Here is a 26,668-nt window from a genome sequence, read left to right as displayed (position 1 = left end):
GTCTTTGGACACCACTTGCCCAGTGCTCATCTCATACAACAGGTCCCTGAACCAGACAGAAGTGGGAAACCCTTCCCTGGGATCATGCCAGGAAGTTAGGCCCCTTGCTCCCCGATACCGATCTCTCCATACCTCAAGCACACTGGGTGAAATGCTGCCACGATGCTCAGAGGTTTCATCCCTCTGCCCTTACCTTTGGCTGCTCCAGGCTCCAGCACTGTTGGTACAAAAGGGCTCTAGGTAGGCCTCAAATCCTAGACTCCCATTTCTAGCAGCTCCCCTCCTGCTGCCCCATGCAGTCCAGCTGAGAGCAGGTCCAGCTGCAGCTCCTGCAAGAGCCTGGGAGGGAGAGCTGGAGTAGAGGTGGTTTATTTTAGCTTCAGTTTCCTCTTTTCTCCCCCTTTAGAAAGAAGAAACAAAAGCCCAGAGGTATGTTATATTAATTTATTTGGGACACACCAAAAAAGGAAAGTCAACAACTGTCAACGTACAAAAGTACAGAATCCTGGGACAAGATTTACTGTCCTGATTAAAAAGGCACCATGGTCCCAAAGAAGAAGTAATCAGAATATATCATTTAGAAATTTCCCTCCCCTGTTGCAGCAGAAACAGAGCCAGGCTTTGGCTCTATCCACAGTCAAACCCAGTTTAAAATAAAAACAATTTAAATGCAATGAACACTGCTCAGCCTGTACAGGATCTCATGGAAAGAATCACAGCCTAGAGGATGGTTGGACTTCTTCAAAACAGCAAAGGTGACACATCACTAATAACTGAGGAAGACTGCAGACTTTTGACGTTTTCAGCTCAACTTTCTGTAACACACGTCAGTTCAACTGAAACTAGCAGGCTGAGCTTGGGGCTTCTGGATGAAATGTAATTCCCTGTGGCAAACAGGAAGTCAGATTCGACAACCTTAAATTCCCTGAATCCCTGAAAAATCATAAAACACTACACAGCTGTGTTCCATATTCGAGTCAACCCTGGTGGATTTGCTTTACACACAAGCATGTATACTGTCAGCTATATTTGTAATACAAAGGGGGGGTTACAGCAGTTATCTTAAAAAACATCTACTTCGGCGAGGTCCGAGCTTGGCTATATTCCCTGCTGAAACAGAGCTGCTGGTGTAAAAGCCCAGTGAGAGGCTCAAGTCCAGCACCTCAGGGCTGGAAGGCAAATAGTTCAAACGTGACATAAGCTGCATGGGGAAGTCAGTGAAGCACGTCAGAGAGAGGAGAGGGAGGGCTGCAAACGCTCAAACAGCAGAGGCTGAAGGGTGCTGCAGAATGTGGGTGCGTGCTATTAAACCTGTAACGACACACTACGGATGATGCAGAATACACTGAGTTCACTATGTATTTTGGAGCAACTTACCGTGAAGAACTTCTCAGAGATACAGAATAAGGATCCCGGCAATGACTAATGAGCAAGGTCACTGGGAAGCTGATGCATGGCTCAGAGCCGGACGGATCCGTCCTTGGGCGGAGGGATGGATCAGAGGTACACCAGAGCTGGCCTGAGCAGCGAGGCCAGGGCTGCCGCCACCTCTTGTGCTTGCTCGCTCCGCTGTGTCCCAACTGGACCAGCAGCTGATTTGTGTTTCATTCCTCCTTTGGCATAGGACTTCAAAGCAGTCCAAGAACTGATTAATCAAAAGTAAAGGAACTGTCAAAATTATTCGTACATGCATTTATTGTTAAAGGGAGTAAAAGCCAAAGAATGAAACAGCACGGGTTAATGTCAGTAAAATGATGTGCGGGACGGAGAGGAAAAGAAATGGGGAAAAGCTGAGATACTGGAGTGGGGAAACCAACATTCACACTGAAAGGTAAATTTGAAAACCAGGCAAGTTTGCACTCTTCTTACCAGAGAACTTCTGTGGGCAAATAGAGACTTGGGGTTTTTAGATCTCAGTGTACTCTGGTGAGGCTTGGGAATCTCACCAGAGAGATCTCCAGCACTGCGTTTCACTGAAAGTTCAAGTCTCTCATCTTTAAAAACCAGCAGTTAGCAACTCTAACTAAAAACAGCAGATACCCTCGTACTGGGGGCATCTGAGGTCACAGACACATCACTGCTCAGAGTGTAGGTGGACAAGAGGGTTATACTTTGTTCAAACCAACTCTGGGTGGAAAACTACTATTTCCCCCCTGCTGGCCTGCACAGATCTCAGGGGTGGAAAAGCAAGCCCAGGCTCAGGTGCCTTTTGCTGTAAATACCACAGCTATCCACACCTGGGAAAGGCTTTTTCTTTCCTATACCCTATGAGGCAGGATAACAATTTATAAAATTCTATTCATCTTCAAACTAAATAAAGCAATTTGCATCCATCTCCCTATATTTAGCCCCCCACTCCCCCCCCCCGCCCAAGATAAAGCATTACCACTTCATTTAGGATTCACACCTTAGATCCTAGATTAGGGACTTCATGTTATAACTCATCCAATTATGGGAAGGTTTATCCTGATCAAGGAAACGTCAGTAAAATAGAATCTAGAATAAAACATTCAGAATCACCAATGCTTTTACAGCCAAAGCACTCAAGTGTCTCCTGATCTCTCTTCTCCCCTCCTCAAGCAAGAGAGCAATCCCTTTGCAAAACTGCAGGGTTCCTCTCCGGGACTGGGTGATACAAGCTTAAAAATCACCTTCTTTCCTCGCAGCAACACCAAATTCTGCTGAAAGGGGCCAAGCACCTTTCACTTCCACTGAAACCAGAACGCGTTAGGGCTTTTCAGCACAGCACTTCCTGTCAGCAACAAGTCCAAGTTATTTCCCTGCAGTAAATCCGAGTCCTGTTTCATACTGTTAGGTCACCACTGGCCCAGAAATGGCGAGAGACTTTCAAAAACCCACTGGTGTAGACAGGACCTTGGAAGAAGAGGCTTATATGCTACGTAACCTTAGATCATCTGCTACGTTTGAGCCTTTGCATCATAAGCTGCTGGCTATTTATCCTTCCAAATTCACGTGATTTAGTCCTTGTTGCTGTTATCCCAGCGCTTTTTCCTGGAAGCAGGATGTTCCTGAGCTCTGGCTTGGGGATCTACAACAATCACTTCCAATTGATGGTGGGATTTCAAACTTGCCTAACGTGTGCACTGCCACTTCATACTCCAGCAGCTCTGCCTGCCGACTCCGGCATCCACTAGCAGTTTTTGACCTTCTCCACAGTCTCGTAGAAACCAGGCCTAACCCTCCTGATGCTCATTCTTATATGCTGGCACTCCAGTGGCATGGCAGTGCTTTCAGGAGTCGTGGTGCACAGGCGCTTCCTTCTGCCCCGCAATGAAAAAGCTGGGGCCCCGCCATTCTCCTCAGCCAGGTAGGATTCATCGACACTTGTGCCTTCATCTGATTGCTCACTTTTGTATTTCGTTTCCTTCGCTTTGTTCCCTTCCTTCTCCTCCCTGGCAAGTTTTCTGAAGTGCTCCAGACACTGTATCTTTCGTCTTCTGTCCATCATCTTCAATTCTTGCTTGTCTGTGAAATCTTCATAGTACATTTTTCTCTCGCTTCTTTGATCTTCAAGGAATTTCCACTCGATGCTAGTCATTTTTATCCCACTGCACTCCTCCAGTTTATTTCTTGTCTGCGTGTCTGTGCAAAACACGTCAAAGAGCTTCTCCGAACTCTCATTGAATCTGTCTGCTTTCTCAGTAAAAGCCTGGTTCTGTCTCTGCTTCCTGGTCTGATACAATCGGGTAAACTCCTCGTACATTTTGAGGATAAGTTTCTTTATGTTTTGCGTCGCGATGGTGTGCAAGTTGCAAACCAACCAGTGCTCCTGCAGGTGCTCTGCAAGCAACTGGGCTGCATCCTCTTTGGATCGCTGGGCCTGGCCAGCTCTTTTGGGCTGCAATAAATACAGCATGTTCTGAACCACATCCTTCTTGGTTGGCAGTATTCCCTGGGTGAAACCTGAAGACTCTACATATTCAACAGTCCCCAGAGTCTTCCGTGCTCTCACCTCGGTATCCAGTGATTCCATCACTGCTCGTTTATATTGTAGTTATGACACAACCTGGAAGAAGGGGGGGGGGGAAAGTATGTCAAATGCTTTTTTATTTTTTTCTTGCCATTAATATAAATAAACAGATGAGAAACCACTCAGACCAATAAGATCTGGGAGTTTATGGTATACTCAGTTGCTGTTGGATGGCTGCTGCTAGCCCAGCCCATCTAAACATCTGCACGTTGAGACTCTCCTCCATGCGTTCTTAAAGTCTAATACAGTGTGCCTGTTTATGTTAATTAGTTTTTAATGGGGCTTTAGACTTCGTATTGTCAATTACAGTTAATCAAAACGGCTTAGGGCACCGGACTTCAGCTCCGACGTGCAAGGACAGGCAAGTCTGGACACCGGCCGCACCTCTCCGCGGCTTCCCCTGCGCGGGTACGAGGCTGCCTAAAGCAGTCAACAGGCGAGCTCGCTTTCCCGCGTCCCCTCGCTGGGAGCGGCCGCTAAACGCCGGCTCGCCTTGCCGGTGCCCTCCCTGCCCCCGACTGAGACACCGCCCGCAGCACAGAGGCCGCGGCTGAGGATTACTCATCGACGCCCGCCGCGGCCCTGCCTAGGCCCGGCCTGCCCCGCAGCATGACTGGCACTTTTCCCGGCCGCGCAAGCAGCGAGGGGAGCCGGGGCGAGCGGTACCACAGCCCGCGGCTCTTCGGCCGCACCTCGGCCCCCTCCGCCCGCTGCCGCCGCCACCGCCATGGCCGAAGGGGCCCGGGGAGGCACGAGGCCCAGGCCCGCTGAGGACACCGGGACCGTCGCAAGCCCGCCCGCCGCCTTGGCCCCCTTCAGCCGGCAGCTCAGGAAAGCAGGAGCGCGCCCGGGACCACCACAGGGGAGCAGGGTCGTGGCTGCTCCCCACCCCCGCTGCCCCCCCGCAGAGCTGAGTCACGGCGCTGTGCCGGGAGAACCCAGGGCGCCCCACGCCCGACCCGCCTGAGGCCTCCTACGGACCACGGGCCCCGGGCGGGGGTCGGCGGAGCCTGGCGCGCCCTGCCCCCGGCCCGGCCCAGCCCCTCCCCTCCCCGGGGCTCACCGCCATCTTGGAGGGGGGTCTGCGGAGCCTGCGCAGGAAGGAGCAGGGGGAACGGGCCGAGGGAGCCGCCGCCATCTTGAAGAGGGGCAGCGCCTCGAAGCCTCCCGCCCGCCCGCGCCCGGAACATCCGCCCCCGCCTCCCGCAGAGCGAGGGTGCGCGCCAGAAGCGCGCCCGCGATTGGCCTGGCGGGTGAGAAAGAGCTTGCCGGAGGCCAATAGGAGCTCCGCGCGCCCGGAGTCCCCCTGCCAATGGGCGGGCGCAGTGCGTGCCGCGAGAACAACGGCAGCTGATTGGCCCAACTCGCAAGCAGCTGGTAGTGGATTGGCGGGCGGGCGTCATGGCTGCAGGGAAGGGAGGAAAGAGGGAAGGTGATTCGTGAGCTCTGTGGCCATGGAGCGTGAAGGAGGGAGCTGATTGGTGCTGCCGCGGCGGTGGGCGGGCAGAGCAGCTGCGCCCTCCTCTGTGTGTACCGTGGGGGGGGCGATGGGCGCCGGGATGGACCCGGCGGAGGCTCGGTGCGAGGAGTCGGAGGGGTGAGAGCCTGCCCCGTGCAGACCCTCCTGCCCGCCCCCTGGCACCCGCTCACCTCTTGCCTGTCCACTCTGCAGGAGGGTGTACCTGGACTACAACGCCACCACCCCCCCGGCCCCCGAGGTGGTCCAAGCCGTGCGGGATGCCATGAGCCAGGCCTGGGGCAACCCCAGCAGCTCCTACCCCGCAGGTAGGGACCCGGGGAGCTGCCGTGTTGGTTATCTGCTGCCCCGTGGCCAGGGGAGCTCGTGGCAGAGCTGCCACGTCTCGTCCTGCAGGGAGGAAGGCAAAGGAGCACATTGGCAGTGCCCGGGAGAGCGTGGCGAGGATGGTGGGAGGCCGGCCAGAGGACATCGTCTTCACCTCGGGGGGCACGGAGGTGGGAGCAACCCCCATGCTTCCCCTGCCTGCCACTTCCTCGCCAAGTGGTCATGAGGAGGGTGGGTTCGAAGGGCGCAGTGTTCCCTGTAGGATTTCGTTTTCCTCTCTGCCTTCCTGCCTTCAGGCAAACAACATGGTGATCCAGACTGCCTGCAGGCACTTCCACAACAGCCAGGCCATGCCCGGGGACAGCTGGGGGACACCACACATTGTCACATCGAGCGTGGAGCATGACTCGGTCCGACTGCCACTGGAGCAGCTGGTGAAGGAGGGCTTGGCAGGTGAGCGGCAGAGGGGCAGGCTGGGGGGCACCTGGCTGCAGATCTGGCCCCCCGCAACGGGGCTTTTCTCTGCTGGTGGAGAACAGGGACACGCTTGCTCCATGATGTTCCTCTTTCTCCTCCCAAAGGGCACCGAGTTTCCCCATGGTGTCCCCCTTTCCTTAAGCTGGGTGCACTACCCTGTTGGCATCCTGAGAACCACCATGCTTTCTGCCTGTGCACCAGCTGCCTGCACAGTTCTCCTGCCCCACCACTTAGTGGGTTGCAGGCAGCCCTGACCATTGTCGGGCTTCCCAGCAAACCTCAGAGCTTATTTCTTGGCTTGCAGAAGCCACTTTTGTGCCTGTGTCCCAAAGAAGTGGGCGGGCTGAGGTGGATGATGTCCTTGCTGCCATCCGGCCGACCACCTGCCTGGTTTCCATCATGTTGGCTAATAATGAGACTGGGGTCATCATGGTGAGTCTGTGGGCAGCAAGTAGGATGCTAGGGAAATCCTCACAAGAAGGTGCTCAGTAAGGGGGAGCAGACAGTCCTTGGGATGCAGCCCCTTTTCCCTCCTACCAGCCTGTCATGGAGCTGAGCCAGCGTGTCCATGCCCTCAATCAGCTGAGAGTGGCGAAGGGGCTGCCCAGGATCCTGGTGCACACAGATGCAGCGCAGATGATTGGCAAGGGTCATGTGGATGTGCAGGAGCTGGGGGTGGACTACCTCACCATCGTGGGACACAAGGTGTGGCACTGTTCACGTGCCCCAGCCACTCTTTGCTCTCTAAGACATCTCTGTTGGGTGCCAAGGAGACTTTGGCAGCCCCCCCAGCTTAATACCCCACTGTGACCGTGGCTCTTTCTCCTCACAGTTCTATGGCCCACGGATTGGCGCGCTGTACGTGCGTGGCCCTGGCACCACCACCCCGCTACACCCCATGCTCTTCGGAGGGGGACAGGAGAGGAGTTTCCGGCCAGGGTAAGGTGGCTGGGTGATGGCCTGGGGAGCTAGGCCATGCCAAACCATGCATAGCTACTTAGTCCGAGCTGAGCCGGCAGCTCTGTCACTTGCAAGCCCTTGGATGGGCAGCCCAGCACAGTCTGTGCATGGGAACTGTGGGATCCTATTGTGGGGGCCCTCCTAACCACCACAGAGAAGGGTCCAGGACCCCCTATCAGCAATGAGAGAAACACCTGTGCCCTGAGGTTGGGTTTCTGTCCGGAGAAATAACTCCCTGCTCCCTCTTCGCTTCCAGCACTGAGAACACCCCGATGATTGCAGGCCTTGGCAAGGTGAGTCAGTGATGTTCATGGGTGAGCAGTTCTCTGGGGGTGCTCTCTGGCACTTCCAGCATGGTGACAGCCACCTGCGCTCCCTGGTCACTAACAGTGACAAACCTGGAGCTTTCTGGTGCCAAACAAGGTGCTTCAGAGCACTTGATAGAGGTTTTGCAGCCCTGGCAGTGGGCAGTCACGGAGCTCACATGGTGCAAGGCACCAAGAAGCTATTGAGGGATGCAGGGAATCTGGCAGTTCCCAGGCTGGACTCACGTGCCAGGGGGCTGTGCACATATAGAGGTGTTGGGGGGGTGCTGATTGAACCTGTCTGGGTTTTCTCTCCTTAGGCTGCAGAGTTGGTGAGCAAGAACTGGGAGACCTATGAGGCTCATATGCGGGATGTTCGAGATTACCTGGAGGCCAAGCTGGAGGTAGGCAGACCTTGTTCCTGTTTGTCTCTCCCCTCCTGGGGTCTCAGCCTGCTGAGTGTGGGGACTGGACCCACATCAGGACAAAGCTGCTCACAAACCTAGAGTGGTTCACAACCCTCTGATTTCTCCAGACCTCCTTTGGGAAGCAGAGGATCCACCTCAACAGCCACTTTACAGGCTCCAAGCGACTTTGCAACACCTCTAACTTCTCCATCCTGGGCCCAGGCCTTCAAGGTAGCTCTTACCCCATGACTGCCTCATTATGGTGCCCATGGAGCCAAGTACCTGCCCTGCACAGCACCCTGTGGCTAGACATCAGGGAGTGCTCAGCCAGGGCTTTGGCAGAGAGATGAAGCAGGCAGTGGCCCTCGGAGAGAGTCTGGGTGATGGGAGACTTGTGCTTGTGTGTGCTGCAGGGCGAAGGGTGCTGTCCTGCTGTAAGATGCTTCTCGCCAGTGTTGGGGCTGCCTGCCACTCTGAGAAAGGGGATAGGTAAGCAGCTGGCTTGGCCAGGCTGAGGGTGTCTTCCTAGAGGAGTGTGGGAGGGAGGGAAAAAGGACAGGGAAAGGCACTTTCGTTTTCTGTGGGCATGGTCACCTGGAACAAAGAGGGTGCAGAGCTTTCTAGAGTGGCTGAAGGGTGCTGAAGGAGGTAATTTCAGGAGGCACAGACGGAACACTTGACTGCTGCTTGGAAGGACTTTGCCCCTCCTGGCTTTGGTGGTGCAGCTGAGCTTGGAAATACTCTTAAGCAGCTGGTACTGCCAGAAAAGGGCCTGCCTTATATCTCTGTGTGCGTGGCTCACCTGCTCAAGCCCAAACTGGCCTCCAGCAGGCAACTGGCCTGGTCTAGAGTAATTCCCTCTAGAAATGGCAGAACTCCTAACCCATGCAGGCATGTGAGAGGCCCTTCCTTGAAGGGGAAAAGCTAAATCCCCCACAGGGTAACAAGCTCAGTAGGAGCAGATGCTTTTGGAAACGGAGCAGGGCGCTGTGCAGGAGACAGATTTGCCTACAGATGTGCCCCTTCTTAGGGCTTGATGGAGCTTTCTGGTGATGACATGTGCTTCCTTTGCCTTCAAGTTAAACCTGATTTCCCCCATGCCTGTGTTTCAGGCCCTCCTCGATTCTGCTCAGCTGTGGGATCCCCTATAATGTGGCACAGAACGCCTTGCGGCTGAGCGTGGGGCGGGACACCACCCGGGCCGACGTGGACCTGGTTGTGCAGGACCTCATACAGGCTGTGGCGCAGCTGGACCTGGACCAAGCCCCATAGAGCTTGGGAATTGCTTGCTCCCTGGCCATCAGGCAGGTTCTTGGGATGCGGTTGCGTCTGATTGACTCCTGGCTCCCTGTATCAATTTGGGCTCAGGGTTTGGCAGGATTAGTTTTGTACCTGGTCTGTAAGCCTGCAGCTTGTGACTGTGGATCAGACACAGGGGAGGGGGCAGGAGGAGGAAGTGGGATTACCCGTTTTGCCAGCCATGTGCTCTAGGGCTGCTTAGCTTGCACTCACAGGGGTCACAGCAGGGCTGGCACGGCTCTGCAGCATGTGCAGCTTGAGCAGAGAGTGGAAGCAGCAGGGAGCTGTGCTGGGGCAGCTCAGCAAGAGCTTGGTCAGGACTGTCACACTGCATGGTGCAGGCATCTGGGGAGTTTCACTGTCAAATGCTTCTCACCTGCCAGGACATACCCAGCTGCCTGCATGCATGTGTGCATGTTGGCATGATGGAGTCCCAAAGCTCAGCTGCATCCTAGGCATTATAAGTGTGGAAGCTGTAGGAGATGGAGCCTTTTGCCCTGGTTGCTTTCCACAAAGGAAGCTTTCCTGCTGTCTTACCGCTCAGAGGAGTAAAGGCCATCTGCCTCAGAAGGAAATGAGTTTATAGAACAGCAAGATTCCAGGCTGGGAACTGCCAGGGCCCTCAGCTACCAAGGGGGTTTTTGGCTGGGAAAGTGTTTGGTGTGGCTTTCCCAGCACTGCATTGCATCACCTGTTCCTCTCCCTCCTGTCCTTCCTACAGTAGGCAGAACTCCTGTCACCAGCTCCATGTGATCCCGAAGGAGACATGTTGTGGCAGCTGTAACTGTGCCAGCACCATCTCTGAGGAAGTGTGTGACCCAGGAGATTGCTCTCATCACTGACAGAGGACATAAGTGTCCTCCACATTGCACAGATTAGGAACGTTGCTGATGGGCTGATGCTGGGGAATCTGGTCTCCCTGGATATTCATAGGAATAAAAGTGTTTGCTGTTGCTGTGGCTTTTTACAAGTAAAATGTATTTTCCATGGGGGAAGCTGGACTGGTTGGGGTCATCAGAGCAGTACCTTTGCCCTCAGAAAATGCACACGTCCCAGAATAGAGGCACAGTTTGCTTCAACAGGCAGGCGCGTGCTGGTCCTGGAGCCCAAGGACATGGGTTTTTAAACACTGGTCTTCACTAGCCATACATTAGCACAGCCAGGAATACTATTTGGGACCATAAAACCTTGGGGCTTTTTCTAAATCTAATTTCTAACTGCCCCTGTTACCACTGCTGTTCACACCTCAATCTCAAATGCCTTCTCTTTTTACTTTTTTTCCTTGCATAATTGTCAAAACCTCTTTTAGAAAAAGTGATTCCATAGAAAGAATATTGCTCTGCTTCAGGCATGGATCTTTGATATACCGTAGACCTTAGAGCTCTTGGGGACCTTTCTTTCACAGCCGTGGCACAACTGGAGATCCCATTTTTTGGGCTTTTTAACCCTACAGGAGATCTGGGCTTCCTGCATTGATTCAGATGGAAACTTAACCACAAAGCACAAAAAGCTTTACTGACTGATTCTTTATACACAGGAAATGCAGTTTTAACCACAGAAGTATCAGCATCACTTTGAGCATTACAGCCAAAGCAGAAGTAGTGTTACAGAGGAGACGAGTACTCTGGTTGGCCATTTTAATGGCTTTACTATTCATTTGCCTACTACCACATTGCACAGGAATGAGAGTCACTAGTGAATCCCTCTGTCTCTGTTGCCTTATCCAGGGAAGGTGAGGAGGAAACCTGCCCAAGGCTTGGCCAGCAGTCCCTGCTCATGCACCCTACTTGCTGGGGACAAATAGTCTTCCCTCACATGACAGAATGCCAGTGGTGGTATGTGCTAGAACAAATTCACCTGCCATGGAAATCTAGAAACACCAACATTGCTACACCAGCTGTGAATTTAAACAGTAGAGAGAGAACCTGGCTGCTCTAGACAGACATAACCCATGAACACTAAAGTTGAAATAACTAACTTCCATATGGTCACATAGCCAGATTCAGAGGACAAAACCACAGTTCATTTAATGGAAGAATCCACAATCTCCTGATAATCTTGCCTTCCTAAATTCTTCCAGGACAGTTTGTAACACGCAAGGAAGAAGACACTAACCAAAATAACAGCTCCTCCGACAAGATCATAAGCACCTGGGAAGATCCGCAACACGACAAGTTGCAGGACCATGGCAATGACTATTTCCAGGTGCTGTACGGTGCTGACCAAAGCAGGGTGGAACTTGCTCAGGGCATAGTAGACCCCCAGGAAGGCTGCTGTGGAGCACAGGCAGATGGCAAGGAGATAGCTCCAGGTTTCTCCATCCAGTGGGACGATTGGCTCTTGAAGTAAGAACATGGTGGATGCTCCCCACACCGTTCCCGTCCAACTAAAGGTGAATAGTGCTGTCCACATGCTGATGTTATCTTTGATTGACCTATAGACTATCATGGAGAGGGCAGTGGTCAAGCCTGCCATAACAGTCATGGTATAGCCAAAAGCTTCCTTCCAGGTGCTTAGCAAAGAGTTTTCCTCCTTAACAATATTGGGTATCATGACCAGACAAACACCAAACACGCTGCCAAATACAGTAATAAGGTCTATGTATCCCATTCCTTCATCTATGAGTAAAAAAGCCAAAATGGCACTGAACACTGTAGTGGTAGCCCTCCACATAATGGTCCCATTGCTGGGGGGAACTATGGAGAAGGAGGTATAAGCACAGGTAATAGAGATAACATTGCAGACCCCATAGAAGAAGAGCCGGAGTCTGTAGCCTTTTGGGCCAAAGGGAGGCTCATGGTAGTAACACACAACAGTAACGGACAGCACTTGTAAGACTGAGCGGATGAAAATTAACTCTAGGGATGGCACTTTGGAACGATCAGAAATTAATCTTGTAATTAGAGCCACGCATCCGTGAGCCACAGCAGATCCAAAAAGGACTACCCACGTTTTCCTTGACTGCAGTATATTTCCTTCAGGAAAATGCTGGGATTGCCCCATCTCATTAGGTTTTGCCAGTTGTGCTGGCTGAAGTTTGGTGTCTATTGTACCGAAAAAAGTCCTTTCTCTCTTTTTCCCATCATTCAATAGTCTTTTCTTAGGATTATCCTCCATAAATACTCCAGTATCTTCATTAACATCCTCATATCCCTCTTCTCCTGGCTGGGGATAATGAGAAGTATATTTCACTGTTACTGTGTTGGGATGAATTTTCACTCGCTTTTTGACTGGGTATTTTTGGGAAGACGAATCCATTTCCTTAGGGAAACTTCCTTGCCTTAAGAAAAGGAGATGCACTGTTATTTTTATGTAATGAATACCAAGGGTTTCATTAGTATGCAAATGTCATTAGTGTTTACAAGCTATTTTTATCAGCCAAGTCAGTACTAGTAGATTAGTCTTGGTTTTGCTTTTCCAAAGTCAACCATGACACTTCGCTTTAGTCGTTACTTTAAATCACATATATTCTCATTATGTAAACTACATATAATGCATTCTAGTATATACTTATTCTAATGAGGAGGTTCCCTTGCAAAGCTTTCTGGACAGTATATACCCTGTATACACTTATTGTTAATTGCTTGCTAATGTTACAAGATTATGGAAGAAATTTGGCAGCAGGAGATGATCGCCTTGTTCCTAAACTGACAGAAAGCACACAGGGAAATAGGGAGTATCCCTGAGCAAGTCAGCATAGCTACTGTATAAATAAACAACACAGTCTGAGCAGTGCTTCTTTGACAGTGTTAAAAGTTCCTTTCTCTTTTCATATCCTTTCATTTCCAGAGATAGATTTTGCAACACATTTGTTCTTCAAATCCGATTTATTTTTTTAAAGGGGGTAAATTTAGAAGTGCTGATCCAAACTGCCAGCCAGACCTTCCTGTGTGTCCTGGTTTAAACCCAACCAGCGACTCAGCATCAAGCAGCCATTCACTAACTTCCCCTTGCCCCCCCTGGGGAGGATGTGGAGGAGAATTGAAAGAATGTAAACCTCACAGGTTGAGACAAGAACAGTCCAGTAACTAAAGTACAAATAAAACGACTATTAATGATACAGGAAATAACAAAGGGAGAGAATATAAAACCAAAGCCGGGGGGGGAGGGGGGAACACAACCCAAAAAACCAACACAAGTGATTCACAATACAATTGCTCACCACCCACTGACTGATACCCAGCCCGACATAAGCAGTGATCTGTCCCTTCTGGATAACTACCCTCCCCCTACCATTTATATACTGGGCATGATGTGCTGTGGTATTCGAATACCCCTTTGGCTAGTTCAGGTCAGGTGTCCTGTCTGCTCCCTCCCAGCTTCTTGTGCCCCTCCTCACTGGCAGAGTATAAGACTGAAAAAGTCCTTGATCAGGGCAAGCGCTACTTAGCAACAACTAAAACACTGGTGTGTTATCAGCTTTGTTCTCAGACTAAAGCCAAAACACAGCACTGCACCAGCTACTAGAAGAAAATTAACTCTATCCCAGCCAGAACCAGGACGCTGTGGCAGACATTTAGAAAACACAGCCACAAAATCTGTCTCTTATTGGAGGTCCATTTCATTCTATAACAAAGAGTGCCTGTGGTTTGTGCACACCACTGTGGCACAGGCAGCAACACGCATGCTGCTGTATGTGTCAGAACAGCAACAGCCTCTCAAAACAAGCAAGAGAGCAATGTCATCACTTCACCAGCACAAACACCACCTGGTCTTTGCTGTTGCAGGCATAGGCATCTTGCCCACAGAGAGCCCACCTGCAGCCTTAACTCCCTCCAGCTCTCCACTGAGTATGCCATCACTGTCCCAAAGCCTAGTGTGACAGCAGCAGGTCAGTTTAATTCAGGCACAGGGATGTCATTGAGATTACTTTGTTTTCCCAGCACCCTCCATCATCTGCACAAAGAGCCCTTCCAAATGAAGTGCCAGCAGGAGAAATGCAACCTTCCCTGCCTTCTCTTTGCCCAGCAAATAAATACACAAAGACCTTACCTGTGACTGAGAAATTTAATCCCAAGCCAGGAGGGGAAAACACCTCTTGGTCATCTACATCTTTGCCCGGGTGTCTAAACAGAAACAACAGATGCTCTCAGATATCAAATAGAAAAGGTTACAATCATCTCAACACAGAAAGTAATACCTAAAGGAGGCACGAAACATTCTGCTTGTTTTTCAAAGCTGCAAATTTGAGAAGCACTAGCATGCTTCTGAGGCCATGCTTCTTGGAAACTGGCAACCCTGGTGCATCATTATGGAAAACACCCCACCACAAAACCCAAAGAACTTTAGATGGAGAAAAAGCAATCAGTGTTGCCTTGCCAAAACCACTCCACAGCCATCTCTCAGAGTTATTGATGGACCTAATGTAAAGAACAAGTGGTGGTTTTGTAAGTGTAAGGCTCCTACAGTTTAACAACAAGCAAATTCACCATCCCATGCCTGCCCCACTGGCACTGCGGAGCAGAGGACCCCCAGGAAGAACCTTCCTCCTGCTCCAGCCATCCATCCCCATAAGCTGACCCCAGCCCTGCAGACAGCAGCAGTTTGGCCCCTGTGATATCAGTAGGCGATGGGTATGGACCTCTCTGCAGCCCTTTTCCACAGGGACTATGGAAGCAGCAGAGAAGGTGGATCCTGAAGGTGCAAGACCACAGCCAAGTAGAGAATTGGGCTGAACAGCACAACGGCTGTTTGTTGGGGAGACCACAATTCAAAAGGCAATGTAGAAGTGGGTGCAGGAGCTTGGCACAGAAATACTCCTAAAAATATTGTGGCCACGTTCAGCCTTTGCATTTTCTCCACCACCTGTGGATGTGGATATTCTCCCTGTGTGACAGCCAAGCACTGCATGTCTCCGGGCAAAAATAATTTACGTAAGAATAGGCGGGGCTGAGTGTTTATTGAACCCAGTGCTACACCCAAGCTAAGCTGTCTCCTACTTCTTGCAGGCAGAGCAAATCCCTGGTAGGGACTTTGAACAGGGAGAGGGGTGGGCAAGAAGGCAGTGCCAGTTTAGACCTGTGCAAGCAAGAAAGGGATCCCAAGGCACCACCTTACTCTTGCCTTTGGCTGACTAAGCCCGCTCCCAGCTCCGAGATACCCCACTGAGGGTCTGAGGACAAGAGAGGTCCTTGTGTTGCAGGAGGCCTTGTGCTACTCCTCCTGTTCATGCTTCTGCTGCTAACGCATTTTCAGCAGAGCTCAGCTTAAAAAAACAAAGCATACCCAGTGTGCTGCTGAACAGTGGAGGAGCGCCCATTAAACTCCACAGCGCCCATTAAACATTGCAGTTTAAATACTGCAAGAAACTTGAGAAGAAACAGCTGAAATGCCAAAGAGAGTAAACAAAGAGCGTAAGAGCTGGGTAAACTGCTGCACTAGCAAGTAGTTCAAACATTAGCAGAAAATCTACCTCAGTCTCACCTGCTACTTGCACTTCATTGTGACGATAAATTGTTAATTTCAGATTCCCTTAATGTGCAAATGCAAAATGCACTGAATGAGTCCAGGAAGGCAGTGATTTTCACAAGCACAGCTTTTCTCACTCAGCTATTTCATTGTGCTATAAATTCACAATTCTGCCTTGCTGGCCTCACATCTTAAAAATAAGATCTTGATTTAAGGCACAATATTTGGATCAGAAATAAAATTAAGTGGGAGGAAAACAAGACAAAGTATGCACAACAGGCATTAATATTAAACTGATAGTGGATCTAGCCTGTGTAAATGCAATCATTTGACCAAGAAACACCTGAGGACACACTGCAACTACTGGCTCATGAAAACAAAACTAGTAATTTTTTACCATTAGCATACAATGGGATTTTTTTTTTCTTCCAAAGTTTAGATTACATTTTCTTCCAACAAATATAGAAAATGGTATAAAAGAGAGACAAAATGCAGTTGCAAATTTAGCACTGGGCCTGTGTAATGTATTCAGAGATCTCTCTGAAGGAAAACAATAGATCATGAACACGCAGCTCAAAATGGCTGTCCTATACAGACACAGTATTTTCTGTATTCCTTTCCACCACTAGGAATTCTAACGGTTGGAAGGGCTGGAAGGCTGAAGGGCAAACGCAGGGGAAATGAGAAAGGCAGGAGATGAGAAAAGAACAAAAAATGTAACAGGAGTGCTTAAAGCAAAATTTAATTTTCTCTATTAAATACTGAGATAATGACAAATATTAAACCAACTCTTGCACAGTACATTTATTTGTGCTCTTTGGTGACCTTGTTTTTCTTAACCAGTGAGAATTTCAATGGAGACCAAGATTAATGCATATCTCAAATCCATTCTATTTGTCCCAGCCACAAGTTTACAATCAACAGAAATCATCAGAGCCTACGCAGAAAATTTGCTACTTCTCTTTCTGCTAGTGCCTTTCTTTCGCGGAGATCACATGAAGTCCTTATTTTTCTTCATGTCTGGAAATATAAATTTTTCATTTTCTATCAAAAATATAATTTTTCTTTGACTCGAGTTTAATGCAAGGCTGAAGGTTAAGTACTATGCAAATACTCAGTTAATAAAGCAAGCATTCCCAATTAAAACTACAACCTGGGAAACCCATTCAAACTACCAGCTCATGGAAATCACTGACTGCCAAAGTGGGAGCCCCATCTTCCCATGGGCGAACAAATAATCACAATGAATTCACGAAGTGTCACAAATCATGAACAGAATACACACCATGATTTAACTGAAACCCCCCCCCCCCCCCCCCCCCAAACGAAAAAAAAACACAAAAAAACAGTACTCTCCCTCTTCCCTACCTCAATCATTACAAATGTGCTTATTAGCAAGGCAGAAATAGGCGGTTACACACCACTTGACTGGGGGGGGTGGGAGGCTAAGCTTTCCTGTTTGCAGTGCCTGAAGGAGTTAAGGCTTTGAGGTTTGACTGATGATTCTAACTGCTAATTTTCAGTGAGCTCACAGGAAAATACCCTCATCTTCTGCCAGATTAGTCAGAATCAATCAGATGATTTAAATGTTACCACATTTCATGACATGTGAAATGTTACATGAAATGTTTCATGACATGAAATGTTACAAGGTTTGTAACCCTGGCAGATAAAGTCGAAAATCAGCAGCCAGCTATTCCTGTGTTCTCAAAGACATGCCTTGCAGGGATGGTCCTTTGCCTCCTCTGTGGAAAGTACCCCAAATCCCGACCAGTTTAGACTACCAGAAGGCTGTCAGCAATCCCTGTAAGACAACTACAGACTAACAAATTTCCCTGAATATTACACATACAGAAGACCAGCTCCATCCTTACAAGCTCATGTAACAGACTGAACTTGTGCCACATTCACCAAGCACTTCCATGCATTACACTAACTTCTTTTTTTTTGGTTCCCTATCGAGTGCAGGAAAATACCCTAAATTCCTGTTTCAGCACCCTCTCCATTAAGCCACTTTAACCTTCTTGGAGATTCTTCAGTGCTTGATAGTTCAGGCAACTGCACATATCAAGGGATCTACTAATTAGTGGAACACAATGTGAATGGAGGGGAAGAAAAGGCAATGTAAGGTACACAGCACGCAATTAAATGTTGATTTCACTGAAACGGCCTACATTTCTATTGCACTTTGTAAGTATTCGGTAAGGTACATGCTGGAAAATCAGAGACCCTTTATCTTTTAAGCCAGATGGTTTGACCATATAAATTTTATTGAGAATTATGCAAATAAACTCAAATCTTTATTAAAATTTAATGAAAAAAGGTACTCAAGAAAATGAAAAAGCAATTACATTAAAGTATTTTTTAGCACTTAAGCACAAGAACAAACATTATACACAAACCAGCAAACTGGTATCCCATGTCTTCGAAGTTAATCGAGTCGTGTCTGATAGCACTGCCTAAGGGAAGAGCCAGCACACCCTTCACAGAATTCAAATATAAACCCTGCACTTAAGCCCCAGAAATCGTAAACACGTTCCTGATATTTTGCTACACCAAAACCAAATCCGTATTTCTGCTAATTTGCTAAAGCTGCCACATGCGATTTCAGTGGGATTATATGTAACACCTTTAATTTCCCTTGCTTTCACTGACCTATTCTCTTGCCGTGTAAAGGCTCCAAATGCATCCAGTTATCTGAAAAAACACTCTTCCCTAATTTCTTCAGTCGCGTCTGTTGCCTGCTGCAACTACGACCTCTACAGCAGCAAGACTTGAATGAATCGATTTTAGAAGAGCCTGCAAACTTTCTCTTCTAAAAATACCGATATGAACAAACCCTTTTATATTACAATTCCAGGCATGGGGTAAACAACAGAGAACAAATCAACACTTAAATAGAGCATCCTACAGCATACAAAAATAGCTTAACTAGATATAAGACATAGAACAACAGCCTGAAACAGAGTACAAGAAGGCAGCTGCAGGTTTATAGATTAAAATCAGGTATTTTGCTTACTGCTTTTGACCTCCTCCCGACAAATTGCATAAAGGCAGCAACCCCGTGCGTGTGTTAAGTGTGTGCAGAAGGGTTCCTGAGAATAGCCGAGTGAAACCGGGAGACTGGGAATTGCACAGAGAGGATGGCACAAGTTGCGATGGCAACTGCCACGTTTGCACCGCTACAGAGGAGAAGCAGCGCATCTCCGCGGAGAGCACAGGGAGCGGGCTCACTAAGAGCGAGCAGCAGCCCCCCGCGGTGGCCATAGCACGGTCTGGCGTCTCGACTGCGAGAGCCTGACGAGGGACTACTGCTGCTGCTCCTACCCCGCCAAGCCCTTCCCTCACCGCCGTCCCTGCGACCCCTGGCTGCGAGCCTCGCCTTCTCCAGCTCCGAAACACTTACCAGTGCCGAAACACCGCCTCAGGCCGCCTCTGCCTCGGCGGCCGCTGCCCCCCTCTCCCATGCCAGCAGATCCCCGACTCCCCTCAGCCTACGGGCCGCATCGCCGCAACCCCGACCCACGGCAGGGGCACCAAGGAGACGCCTCCAGCACCCAAGCGGGCACTGACGGCCCCACACAGCACCGCGACCGCGACCGCCACCTCTCCCGCCCTATGTCGCGACAGGCGCCAGCGGGTCCCCTCGCTCCTTCCCCCGGTTTCCTGTCACCCCGGCGACGCCCCGCCTCCTCAGCGGCGGCGCTCGCGACCCCCTTCCGCCCCGCGGCCACGCGCGAGCAGAAAGCTGCGGGGCGCATGCGCGGCGTTTTCGCGCGAAAGACGTTTGCGGCGCCCGCGTGCTGGGCGCTGGGCGGGGCCGTCTCTACCCACGGTGTCCCCCCCCCCTTCACCTCCCCGTTACCTCAGCGCGGCGGCGGGTGGGCGCCAGGGGGCGCTGGGGGTCCGGCGCGCGGCGGCGGCTGCGCCATTGGCGGGTCGGACATGCCGCCAGATGGCGGTTTAGGATTGCGGCTCCGGTGAGCGCGGCCCCCGCCAGCGCCGCCGCCCCGGCCCCGGCCCGCACCCGCCCGGACCCCGCGCGCCAGCGGCTCCGCAGAGCTCCTGGGGTGCCGCCCGGCCCGGCTGCGGCGCGTCCCGAGGTGAGCGGGGCGCGCGGGAGGGAGGGCGCTGAGGCGCCGATCCAAGATGGAGGCGCGAGGGGCGGGGGCAGCGGGCCGGGGCCGCTCGCTCGCTCGGTCTCCGCGGCGGCCGGGCCGGGAGCGGGCGCTGCCCGTGCGAGGAGAGAGGAGAAGGGGAGGGGAGGGAAGAGGAGGCGGCGCGGGGCGGGGCGGCTCCTGCCGGAGCAACGGGTCCCCCGGGCGCGGCGCTCTTCGCCGCCATCTCATTGTCCCCGCCGGGGCTGCCGGGGGCGCCGGGCCGAGCTCGGGCGGCCTCTCCCGGCTGCCGGGCCTGCGCCCCGCTCCGGGCGGCGGCGGCGGCGTTCCCGCTGCGCGGCCCGCGGGTGGGGGCGGCTCGGGCGGTGGCGGCGGCGGGGGATGCTCGGGCGGAGCGGGGGTGGCGCTTCCGCCGCGCGGGGCACGCTGGTGGCGGCCCCCGGCCGGCCCGGGCGGCGGCGGAGTTGGTGCCGTGGCCGCGGGGAGGGAAAGTTGCAGGAGCCGGTGCGCGGCCCGGTTCGACTCGGCCCGCCACGACCCGCCACCTGGGACCCGCCCGGGGGAGGGCAGCGGGAGGGCCACGGCCGCCCCAGCGCCGCCGGCGTCTGGCTGGCGTCCAGGCGGGACAGGCTTGGTTGGGGGGCCACAAACGTGGAGCCGGGGGAGAATGTGGGGCTGCAGCCCCAGAGCTGGGGACCCTCAGCCTGCTGCTCCTGTTGCTTATCCTCGAGTTGTTAGTGCCGTGGCACTGGGGCGAAAGGCTTGCGGTGGGGTGGGCAGCTTGCCTGGCGGCGAGAGGCCGCTCCTTGATTTGTCAAGGGGGAGTAGACCCGTGTCATGTAAAGGTGAAGCTTCCCTGACCTTTGGGGTGGGAGATGCAGTATGCTGAGCCCCGGGTGGCTGGCGCCTAGGGTGGACCGACTGGTGATACTGGAGCTGGGAACCGTGGCTCTGGGGAGAAGTCGAGTGTAGGCAATGCCCTCTGACCAGTTCTGGGAGGCAGGGAAGAGACACCAAGCTGGGGTCCTGAGCTGTAGGACACAAAAATAGCAAGGGTTTTGGTTGGCAAGGAGGAAAGCTGCTGTGATGGATGCTGGTGGCTTGGTGACTGGCCTGTGGTAGGGAGTAGTGGTCAGCCACACTTAGCTTTCTGTGTGTTCCTGGGGTGGAGTGAGGAGTGTGAGCAGTGGTTGGGATAAAGTGTGACTTGGGAGAAACAGGATAGCAGTAGTATCTGTAGAGTGGCGCAAAAGGCTGCCAATACCAGTGTCAAAAAACTTAAGTTTCTAGTAAGACAGTGTGAGTTTAATTAAACTAAATTGAGCTGGTTTATGAGTATTGGTTATTTCAGTTGTGTTGTTCACAAGTTTGTGATACATGTAGCTTTGTAGAGTTAGTCTAGCAGTAATGTTTATTGAGTTGTTGAGGGCAAAAAACCTTTCCCAGATCACACCACTAACACAACTGTTCCTAAGTTGTGTCTTGAGTTTGGTGTGATGGATAACATTAACGTATGGATTCAAACATCTTAAGACATGCTTAACTTCTCCATGTTATCACACTAGTGATAGGGGTGGTATGGGAGAAAGGTTAGTCCAGATTTTATGGATCCAAAGCAGTTTTGCTATGTCTAGTGTTGTTTGTTTGGGTTTTTTTTTTTGTTTATCTGTAGACAGCAAGGTCATTTGATGAGTGTTTCTACAGTATATTCCATCAATCCATGAAGAAATCACTAGACCTCAAGGCAATGTATGTGTTGTCTGCTGAAACTACAGGAAGAAGTGGGATGAGAGGCTGGTTTATTAGTGTGGTTTTGGAACAGCACGCCAACCCGTGATGCAGCAGGATTTCCTGGTGAGCAGCGGAGGGGCTAATTCCAGGGCTAGGGTTAATCTGGGAGGATGTAGTTTTTACTGGCTGTATAATACAAAGTGTTCAGTTTAGACTCTTGGTTGGCTACTGCTGATGGGCTCCTTGTAGATTGACAGCAGTTGGAGGGAATAATGGAAAATTGTATTTTTCCGAAGCTGAACAAAGAGTTAGTGTCAGTTCTGGAGGTTTAAAACACCTTTTGTATAACCCTTATGTTTAAGGACTGAAGCACATGGCAGTTGACAGCTCACAGTCTCTGGTGGTTCCTAAGGTGTACAAACATGCTGAAGTTGACAAGTTTACTTTGAGAGACAGCATTTATGACCAAACATCCACACACAATATGCCATGGACAGAATTTGAGGGCAGCCTAAAGCCTGGTGGTGTGATTAGGGTTCCAAGACTTCAGTTACTGTCTTTGTCCATAGCCAGCCTGTCATATTGTGCAAATCTTCATATAATGTCTGCTGAAAATAGAACATTAAATATTTGGATCCCTTGACAAAACAAATTACTTGGGATGCTCAGAAACACAGCAAGTGAATATTTTTTATTTGAAAGAACCCTCTTTTAAAGAAGAACATGTATTTCAAGTTTGAACTGGTGACTTTGGGTTCTCTTCTTTCTTCCCCTTTGTTGTAAAGACTTGCCCTGATGTAAGGTGCCTAAATATTGGTATTTTAAATATCATTTTAGTAGGCAAGTGGGCCTATAGAAGTGTAAGGACACAGTGGGAGAGAACTGCTTAATTGTGATGACTTTCTAAGAAAAGTCCTTTCTGGGATAAGAACATGTATATTGTGACATGTTCTTGTCAGTGTTCAGACGTTCATTAATCTTTTGTAAGTTGTTCTCTGGTATTTGCGCAAGAAATACAAGCATTTCCACAAGAGACTTTAATACCCTGCTGAAAATTTGAAAGTGCTAGTCCTGTAGTTAACACAAGACATACTGAAAGCAGAAAACTTGTCTACTTAAGCTGTGCAGGAATGCTAAAACCTGAATTTGGATGCAGTGCTGCTGAATGGGTGCTTGGCCTCTCAGAGATCTGGCTCTCCCTATTCTGCACCTCAAAGTGCTGAAGTGTTCAGGTGGTGCTCTGGCTTGAAGTCAAAACCAGAAGGTGATGCTGAAGCCTGGTGCCAAGATAAGAATGCACCTTATCTAAATCTGATGTACGGGCTTCAAGACTTAAAATCCCAACCAGAATCTTTAAGGTACTTAATACTTTTTTTAAGTTCTGGGTGTTTACTTGCAGTCACTCAAATTTCTCATGTGGAGCTCTGAAACTCTCCCATTGCAGATTGCCATGTCCTGATTGCAGTGCCTCTGTGTTTGCTCATCTGGCTAAAAATAGAAGGGAATAGAGTTATAGAGTTAGATTTCTTTCTTGGAAAAGGAAAAGAAATCCTACAAAGTTTGAGTTTACCAGCAGATAATTATTCTGTCATTTCTATCCAGGACATGTAGAGTTATGTTCTATTCTCAGCAATATTTTGCTTTCCCAAAACTGATTTAACTGTGTTGGTTTGGGTGTCGAATATGTGATCAGAAGAGAGAGATGTATTTCTTTGTTTCCCTAGAAAATAAGGGGTTGAGAGAACATAATTATGACTGTTGCAACCTTGCAGTCTGAAAATATACTTCCAAAACCAAGTGTTTTGGGAGATCCACACTAATTCGTGTTAAGGTAGACACCACGTTTAGCTTGGCTTAAAAGAGCTGAAGAGAAGGAACTGCAGAGGAATCTTCTCCATAGTTCTCATTTCGTAGCTACTTTCTCGTTTCTGACATGACTGAACATAAGTAATGATTTCACCACTGGATGTTTTGTTCGTGAGAGAATAGCCAGTGACTCTGGTCTTCGCTAACATGAGAAGGATCTATGCTCCTGGATTTGATAGTTTTGCAACGTTTCCTCATTGGCATCTCAGCAGGCATTTTAGTATTTTAGAAATTTTTTTTTTTTAATAATAACAGTGTGCTTGAAGTAGCAGGATTTCTTGGAGAATAGGTTCATCAGGGTATCTCTGCTGTGCCCATACAGTATCACATGTATCCTGTGAAAAGTCTGGTAATTCTGCTTTCATGTTATGCAATCTCAAAGCCACCTTACTTTGCAAGATGTCCATTTATAAATACAGCTAATTCCATATGTGGTGCAAGTTACAGAGCCATAGAGTGGCTTGGGTAGGAAGGGTTAAAGCTTATCTGAATCCAAGCCCCTGCCATGGGCAGGAACACCTTCTACTAGACTAGGTTGTTCCAACCCCCATCCAACCTGGCCTTGAACGCTGCCAGGGATGGGGCAGCCACAGCTTCTTTGGGCCCTTGTCAAAAGTCCCTTTCCACATTTCTTTTAGCCCCTTTAGGCACTGGGAGCTGCCCTAATGTCTCCCCAGAGCCTTCTCTTCTCCAGGCTGAACAAGCCCAGCTCTCTGTGTTGTCACCAGAGCAGAGCTGCTCCAGCCCTTGCAGCATCTTCATGGCCCTTTGGTTTTCATTCCTTCAGGCATCTGACTTTGTTTTGTGCTGCTCTCTATGTAGCCAAAGATGTAGAGCACTGGCTAGTTGTGAGCTGCCAAATACATGTTCTGTGATTATGGTGCTAGTCTTGCCCACAGTGGATTTGTAGTCTTAGTCTTAAAACATGAAAAAAGGCATGGGTTGCACAACGTTGTTTGGTGGACAGGAGTCTCAGGCAGCATTATTAGATACAAGAGCTTGATGTGAGAGTATATTCTGAGTTCCAGTTGCACAGTTATTAACCTTTTGTTGCAGAATTAAGAGCAAGAGGTTGAAATCTTAAGCCTCTCCACCCTCAACTGAAAGGCAGGTTGTTTCAGGTGGTCCCCAAAAGTGATGTCTAACTAGAAAGCAACATGAGGCAATACCCAGCCAGCTGTGTTCTTCGCTGTGCATTGTTTCAGCAGAATACATGCTATTTATTCTATAGATAAATAGAATGAGTCTATCTACTGTAACTCTCCATATAGCAGACTTGCATTATACTGGCTGGTCAGCTGAGTGAGCACAGCATTGGCAGATGGTTCCGCTCACAGGGAAAAAAAATCTTCCTTTGTAAGGTTACATAAGAACAGACCTGTGTGTCAGAAATGCTTCTAAATATCAAATATTTTTTCTACAAGAAAACAATACATGTGAAACCAGTTCATCTTGGATACATGTTTTTGTATACCAGAGCATAGCAGGTGGTGGTGTTTTTCTTTGAAACAAGAATTAAATGACAAGCTGAGAATCTGTTTGCTCTCCCCCACATGAGGGTTTCTCTCTCCTTCTAGGGTTAGAATCCCCAAGGACCAGGAAGATACCAATGTGTTAGTGTTTATAAGTGGGAAAATGAAACTTCATTTGCAAATGGGTAAGAAATTCTCTCTTAAATGAGTGACAGATATGCCCGTTTTGCATTGTTATTTTCTCAGATTTGTTCACTAGGACTACATGAGCTTGTTTCTGCCAGTGGAATTGCACAAGATGATTGAGTTGATCTGCCACAGCTGAGAGAGCAATCTCTTTCTGCACAGCTGCACAGTTCTTCCCTTTCCTTTGTGCTAGTGCTTGCTGTTGCTAAATTGACCTTTCCCTGGGCTAGTTGAATTCCCTACCTGGCAAAGCCCATCTGACTGGGAGGGGTGTTTTTTTGCCCAGTGAATTAACTGAATCAGGCCATCAGAGTAAGGTGTTGCTAGAGGTGATGCAAGGTCAGTGGCAAGGGGAAAAGCGGTTTTGTAGATCAAGACCCTGGCTTCTTCAGGTGGGAGATTCAGATTGACTCAGCTCTATGTGCTCACCCTGGGTGGGAGTGTTCAGTGTGGGGCCCATCGCTGTGTATGTGAATTTGGGATTCCTGCAGGTAGCTCTTACCTTTACTGAATTCTCCCTGCAAGCTTTGCTGTTTGCAGCCTGTGTTTGTTCTTCTGTTCTTTCTGGTCCTGTCTTACCATTGGTGTCACCAGTAAATTGGTAGCACTCACCTGATTCTCCAGATGTAAGAATATCTCAGTTTGGGCTCTAGCTCATATTCCCGTGAGAATTCACTGGTGACCTTACTATATTGTCAGAAATGACCATTTGTTTTGCTCTTTGTTTTCTCTCTTCTACTCAGATAACCTATCTATGCAAGGCCATTTATTGCCATGACAGCGTAATTTCCTTAAGAGCCTTTTGTGAAGAATCTTGTTAAATGTCTCTTGGAAATTAAAGCAGGTTTTACCAAGTAGAGTCCATTGGTGTGTGGGTAAGGGAGATCTTCTGGAGAACTGTTGTATGGTTGTGGGTTGTGGAGCTTGGCTCTCCTGGACAAAAGTGGGGTTAATTTCCTTGTCTGAATGTCATCTGTTTAGCTGTCTACTGATCTGTCTTCTAGAATAGTTTCTACTAAGATAGGCGGACTAGACTGTAGCTTTAGGAAGTGTCAGGTGAGAACGTAAACACAATTATAAGTTGTGCTCAAGAGAAAGCACTGCTCCAAGAAGTAGAATTCTTTTTGAGGGCTGTTTTCTTTTGATTCACCCTTACTTGTCTTCTTTGGTCTCTTAATGATTTTGTTTTTCCTGTAACCTTACTTTAATAGGACAGTGCTTGGGTGAGAGGAATTAAGAATCTCTCTTCTAAGAAATTAGTATTTTTAAAAATGTAGAGGAACTTATTTTGGGATCTCTGGTTTTTGGAGTTAAGTGGAAATTGGTTCAGGGACTGACAATTATTGGTAGTTGGAATTGAAGAAAAGGACAGGGAGGGAAGGATACGCACACAGAATACAGTTGTGTAGACCTGTTTCTGTTTGATAGTGAGCTTAAAAATGACCCCAAACAAAAACAACACGAGGCAGTGATACTGTGAACAACACAGTACAGGGAGTGCAAGTCACCACTGTAGAGATAGATCATCCTTGCTCACAGGGCTGAAGTCTGCCTTCCTTTGACTACTTACAAACTGTACTGAGCAATCTGCAATGTTTGTGTTGTGCTGTACATAATGCTCTGAGAATGAGAGTGAAGATACAG

The 26,668-nt window shown here is 49.4% G+C and overlaps 4 protein-coding genes across 8 annotated transcripts in view; 2 read left to right on the top strand and 2 right to left on the bottom strand.

Annotated features, from left to right (window-relative positions):
- Window positions 1-430: 430 nt before the first annotated feature.
- On the bottom strand, window positions 431-5,211 carry LOC134157547 (uncharacterized). Its single transcript, XM_062606588.1, has 2 exons — window positions 5,055-5,211; window positions 431-4,027 (listed from the first exon to the last, which is right to left on the bottom strand). Exon 2 carries the CDS (start codon window positions 3,992-3,994, stop codon window positions 3,152-3,154), a length of 843 nt encoding a protein of 280 aa, XP_062462572.1. The 5' UTR covers window positions 3,995-4,027; window positions 5,055-5,211; the 3' UTR covers window positions 431-3,151.
- A 163-nt stretch (window positions 5,212-5,374) lies between these two features.
- SCLY (selenocysteine lyase) lies at window positions 5,375-9,340 on the top strand. 3 transcript variants are annotated; one of them, XM_062606584.1, is made up of 12 exons: window positions 5,375-5,570; window positions 5,664-5,776; window positions 5,865-5,965; window positions 6,092-6,248; window positions 6,577-6,704; window positions 6,813-6,977; window positions 7,105-7,211; window positions 7,489-7,525; window positions 7,858-7,941; window positions 8,073-8,175; window positions 8,358-8,433; window positions 9,057-9,340. In XM_062606584.1, exons 1-12 carry the CDS (start codon window positions 5,539-5,541, stop codon window positions 9,214-9,216), a joined length of 1,263 nt encoding a protein of 420 aa, XP_062462568.1. In that variant the 5' UTR covers window positions 5,375-5,538; the 3' UTR covers window positions 9,217-9,340. The 3 variants fall into 3 exon arrangements, with proteins under 3 accessions (XP_062462568.1, XP_062462569.1, XP_062462567.1); XM_062606583.1 differs by having other exon boundaries at window positions 5,376-5,588; XM_062606585.1 differs by lacking the exon at window positions 8,358-8,433 and having other exon boundaries at window positions 5,375-5,588; window positions 9,057-9,261.
- A 1,392-nt stretch (window positions 9,341-10,732) lies between these two features.
- SLC35G2 (solute carrier family 35 member G2) lies at window positions 10,733-19,242 on the bottom strand. 2 transcript variants are annotated; one of them, XM_062606587.1, is made up of 3 exons: window positions 19,058-19,242; window positions 14,236-14,309; window positions 10,733-12,523 (listed from the first exon to the last, which is right to left on the bottom strand). In XM_062606587.1, the coding sequence occupies exon 3, from the start codon at window positions 12,499-12,501 to the stop codon at window positions 11,266-11,268; it is 1,236 nt and encodes a 411-aa protein (XP_062462571.1). In that variant the 5' UTR covers window positions 12,502-12,523; window positions 14,236-14,309; window positions 19,058-19,242; the 3' UTR covers window positions 10,733-11,265. The 2 variants fall into 2 exon arrangements, with proteins under 2 accessions (XP_062462571.1, XP_062462570.1); XM_062606586.1 differs by lacking the exon at window positions 19,058-19,242 and having other exon boundaries at window positions 14,236-15,130.
- Window positions 19,243-19,586: 344 nt separating this feature from the next.
- STAG1 (STAG1 cohesin complex component) overlaps window positions 19,587-26,668 on the top strand; it is a 182,561-nt gene continuing 175,479 nt past the window's right edge. The window contains exon 1 of one of the 2 annotated variants that reach the window (XM_062606574.1): window positions 19,587-19,754. The gene's annotated coding sequence lies outside the window, so the exon portion shown is untranslated. Of the gene's footprint in view, window positions 19,755-21,047; window positions 21,624-26,668 lie in introns of those variants that run through there. The other variant, XM_062606575.1, reaches the window with a different exon arrangement.

This window comes from Pezoporus occidentalis, unplaced genomic scaffold (genome assembly GCF_034315485.1).
Source record: "Pezoporus occidentalis ecotype Australia unplaced genomic scaffold, CSIRO_AGI_Poc_V1 ctg97, whole genome shotgun sequence".
Lineage (NCBI taxonomy): Eukaryota > Metazoa > Chordata > Aves > Psittaciformes > Psittacidae > Pezoporus > Pezoporus occidentalis.
Note: the sequence above shows the minus strand (reverse complement) of the source record. Positions and strands in the feature narration are given on the sequence as shown.

What these genes read in the sequence shown, in the direction of transcription:
- SCLY (XM_062606583.1), top strand. Translation starts at nt 5,539, where the DNA reads ATGGGCGCCGGGATGGACCCGGCGGAGGCTCGGTGCGAGGAGTCGGAG. An exon ending in ATGAGACTGGGGTCATCATG is followed by an intron (nt 6,705 to 6,812) that starts GTGAGTCTGTGG and finishes CCCTCCTACCAG; the next exon opens with CCTGTCATGGAGCTGAGCCA. An exon ending in GAGAGGAGTTTCCGGCCAGG is followed by an intron (nt 7,212 to 7,488) that starts GTAAGGTGGCTG and finishes CTTCGCTTCCAG; the next exon opens with CACTGAGAACACCCCGATGA.
- LOC134157547 (XM_062606588.1), bottom strand. Translation starts at nt 3,994, where the DNA reads ATGGAATCACTGGATACCGAGGTGAGAGCACGGAAGACTCTGGGGACT.
- SLC35G2 (XM_062606587.1), bottom strand. Translation starts at nt 12,501, where the DNA reads ATGGATTCGTCTTCCCAAAAATACCCAGTCAAAAAGCGAGTGAAAATT.